The sequence below is a fragment of the Azolla caroliniana genome, unplaced genomic scaffold (assembly GCF_043228905.1).
Source record: "Azolla caroliniana isolate FFs.n. ecotype wild unplaced genomic scaffold, voAzoCaro1.0.p SCAF_8, whole genome shotgun sequence".
In the NCBI taxonomy this organism is placed as follows: Eukaryota; Viridiplantae; Streptophyta; class Polypodiopsida; order Salviniales; family Salviniaceae; genus Azolla; species Azolla caroliniana.
In genome coordinates this window covers 21,081,413-21,084,645 of record NW_028230443.1, presented here as the reverse complement: position 1 = coordinate 21,084,645, position 3,233 = coordinate 21,081,413, and the positions used below count along the sequence as shown (strand labels likewise).

Here is a 3,233-nt window from a genome sequence, read left to right as displayed (position 1 = left end):
GAAGAAATATTATGCATTGCAACAAATTGTTATAAAAATTTCGTTGAATGTGGAGATGGATGATGAAGTGTTAGAAACTAAAATAGATGCAACTGTGTCGGTATTGTCCACACTGTTGAATAGGGTAGATGTTGCAGCCATTGATATGCCTCCTTCGTGTATGGACATATTTGACGCCCTGTTATCTATCCATCGGTGGGGACTCATGCCTAGTCTAGATGATTTTGGCAAACTATTCTATGAAATATTTTGGGATGCTATTAAGGAGGATTTGATCAAGGGTTTTGCTGAAATATGGCATAGTGATCTATCTAATTCCAAAATCTGATGATTCCATGCTGCAGGCATATCTGGAAAAATGGAGACCAATTACCATATTAAACACCATTTATAAGATCTATGCTAAACTATTGGCGAACAGAATCAATCGTCTGATGCCCAAGCTGACCCATTCTAGCTAATCAGGATTTCTTGAAGATAGATGTATATTTGAAAATGTCTTTATATTCTGGGAAGCTTGTGCAGTAGCACGATAATGGAAGCATGATACTACAATTCACTATACAAAACGGCCACAAGCCAAATGCTCATTGCAGGAAGCAAAGGTACATGCTTCCAAATCACTGGTACTATTAGGCAAGGCTGCCCTTTAGCCCCTTCCTCATAACTATTCAAGCATCTCGATAATGCAAAAAAACGTAGTCCTCTCCAGGGTTCCCACAATAGGGAACCTTAGCTTGCAAGTCAAACACGAAGATGATGCCAAGGAAATGCATAAGATTGGTTAATTCATTTCAAGTTAATCACAATAACTCATGAACATTTGTTTTATGTTCTCTTCCCTTCCATCCATTCATCCAACATTGGGTTTGTCATGTAACCTTACCATTTTAATTTATATTATGCAATACATAGTATGAGAAGCATGCATAATTACCAAGAGTAAAAAACTAAAGTGCCATTTGAAAAGCAATGCTAATAGAAGTATATCCTTTAAGAAAAGGAAACACTTTCTTAATACAAAGTAATGGAGTATACATACTTGGCATTGGACCAAATCCATGCAGCCTTTGGGTCATTAAGAGATCAAAGCAAAGAAAATGCTCACATGGATTTGCCAATAACTTCAAGCAAGTCACATCCTGTTTTATTTAATTTGGGCTGAAGCCAGAAACCCTAATTCTGAGCTAAACATTTGAGCAGCTATGGCATGCTAGCTCTCTTTTCTAAACCTATTGATCGCTAACTCAGTGATCTTTTCTGGGTCAGGTAGAACAGATGCGACGGATGATTGCTCGAAAGCTTTGAGCCAAGCATGGAGGCGAGGATACTTCTCTTCGAAGCCGAACTTGAACCCTCCCACCGCTTCGATCGCAGGGTAGCAACAGAAGAACGGAGCAAACATTACATCTACAAACCCCATCTTCTCTCCTCCGAAGAATGGTAGACCAGATTCTTCGGATACCTTCCCCAATGCATTTTCCAAGGTTTCCAAACAATCCATTAGGTTCTCCCCCGCTGCCTTCCGTGCATCACCTTGCGAAAGTAGGATCTGAATGAATCCATCGAATATCTGTCAAAAAGAAAGAAGCATCAGATATGGTGAGAATTGTCTAGCTAGAAATACTTCGTTAACATTCTTTGTCATGATCAAGAAGATTGTTTAACCTTCTTGTCAACGAAGTCGGCCCAGAATCGGGCAGTGGCCCGGCCATAGGCATCGGCCGGGAGCAGCTGATTCTGATGGCCATCAAAAGCTTCATCGATGTATTGGACAATGATGGAAGACTCGCAGATGGCTCTGTGACCATGGAGGAGCACAGGTATCTTCTTGTACACAGGGTTGGAAGCCAATAAGAGGGGGCTCTTCTGTGCGATGTCCTCTGAGAGCTTTTCATACTGGATTCCTTTGAGGGCCAAAGCAATGTCTACCCGCTGAGAGAAAGGGCTCGCCCAGAAGCACAACAATCGGACCTTCTGAGCTTCCCCATAGTTCTCGGCCATAGCCAAATATAGCCAAACACCACACACACTCTTCTCTCTGTCTAATTGACTCTACGACTAAAATTCTCTCTGTTTTTCTGGATTCTAGGACTAGCTAGTACTTAGAGATTCTGTATTTATAGGGTTGGCAAAGGTGACCCATAGAAGTTTTTCAAAGAGTTTTGAATTCATATTTCATTGTTTGCTTCCGAAGGAAAAGGAAAAGGAAAGAATATAGAAGAGGAAGGAAGAGACAACTACACGTTTATACATTTTCAATGGGTTTTCTTTGATTCATATTTATTTGTTTGCTTCCCAAGAAAGGAAGAAAAATAGGACGAATATCGAGAGCAAGAGAGTGAGAGAGACCAAAGGCCCACAAGGTTTTGGATGAGTTCTCGATCGTGTCCAATGCCCATTAGCAATCTAATGTCTTTGAGGTCATCCTAATATAAGATCCCAGATAAGTACTAATGAGCATACAATTCGTGTCCTGATGCCCAATCGTTATGACATGCTGATCGTGTTCAATGCCTATTTGCAATCAACGTCTCACCTTTCTAAAAGGTTATCAAGCCTCCTGGTGCCCAACCACTACTTCATTGATCGAGTCCATGCCTATTTGTGCTAGCAAGTTGATCATGCTTAATGTTGTGTTAAATGATGGGGTTATGGACAGAATCGTGTCCCCATGATTATGTAGAGTGTGTGAGTAGAGGACAAAGGAGAGTTACCATGACAAATTTATATGCTCTGATTAAGAAACCGTGTCATTAAAATCATTCAATCCATCTATGCCAAGAAAATCATTTGATCCATCTATGTCATTAAATTCATTTGATCCATCTATGTTACTAAAATCATTTGATCCATCTATGTCAGTAAAATCATTCGACCTATATATGCCATTAAAATCATTCGACCACCTTCAACAGACGGGCATTTATCATGGGTTTTCTTATTTGTTTTAGGGTAGATAATGACTTTGTTTGTATATGGCCTCCTTTGCATTCAGCTACCATTTCAAGGATCTCCGTAGTTGCATCCTTAATGTCCTTGTTGGTCTCGCTCTGCTTTGCAGCTCATTCGCGAGTGTCGTAAGGACTCTGATTGTATTATAATCGCTCCATTCCACTAGATTTTTCATGCTTTCATCATCTTCTACGGTCAGGAGGAGGCAGCGGACGGCGCCCTAACATTTGTGTCAAGTGTGAGGCAGTTGTGTGGAATCAGATTGCCTTCGTGGTGCA

At 40.6% G+C, this 3,233-nt stretch overlaps 1 protein-coding gene across 1 annotated transcript; it reads right to left on the bottom strand.

Moving 5' to 3' along the window:
• Window positions 1-943: 943 nt before the first annotated feature.
• LOC147861319 (glutathione S-transferase U19-like) lies at window positions 944-2,029 on the bottom strand. Its single transcript, XM_087323156.1, has 2 exons — window positions 1,669-2,029; window positions 944-1,573 (listed from the first exon to the last, which is right to left on the bottom strand). Exons 1-2 carry the CDS (start codon window positions 2,002-2,004, stop codon window positions 1,214-1,216), a joined length of 696 nt encoding a protein of 231 aa, XP_087179282.1. The 5' UTR covers window positions 2,005-2,029; the 3' UTR covers window positions 944-1,213.
• Between the last annotated feature and the right edge of the window lie 1,204 nt (window positions 2,030-3,233).

Excerpts from the sequence above, each read along its gene's own strand:
- LOC147861319 (XM_087323156.1), bottom strand. The coding sequence starts at position 2,004 with ATGGCCGAGAACTATGGGGAAGCTCAGAAGGTCCGATTGTTGTGCTTC. Across the intron at positions 1,574-1,668 it reads CCGACTTCGTTGACAAGAAG|ATATTCGATGGATTCATTCA; the intron begins GTTAAACAATCT and ends TCTTTTTGACAG.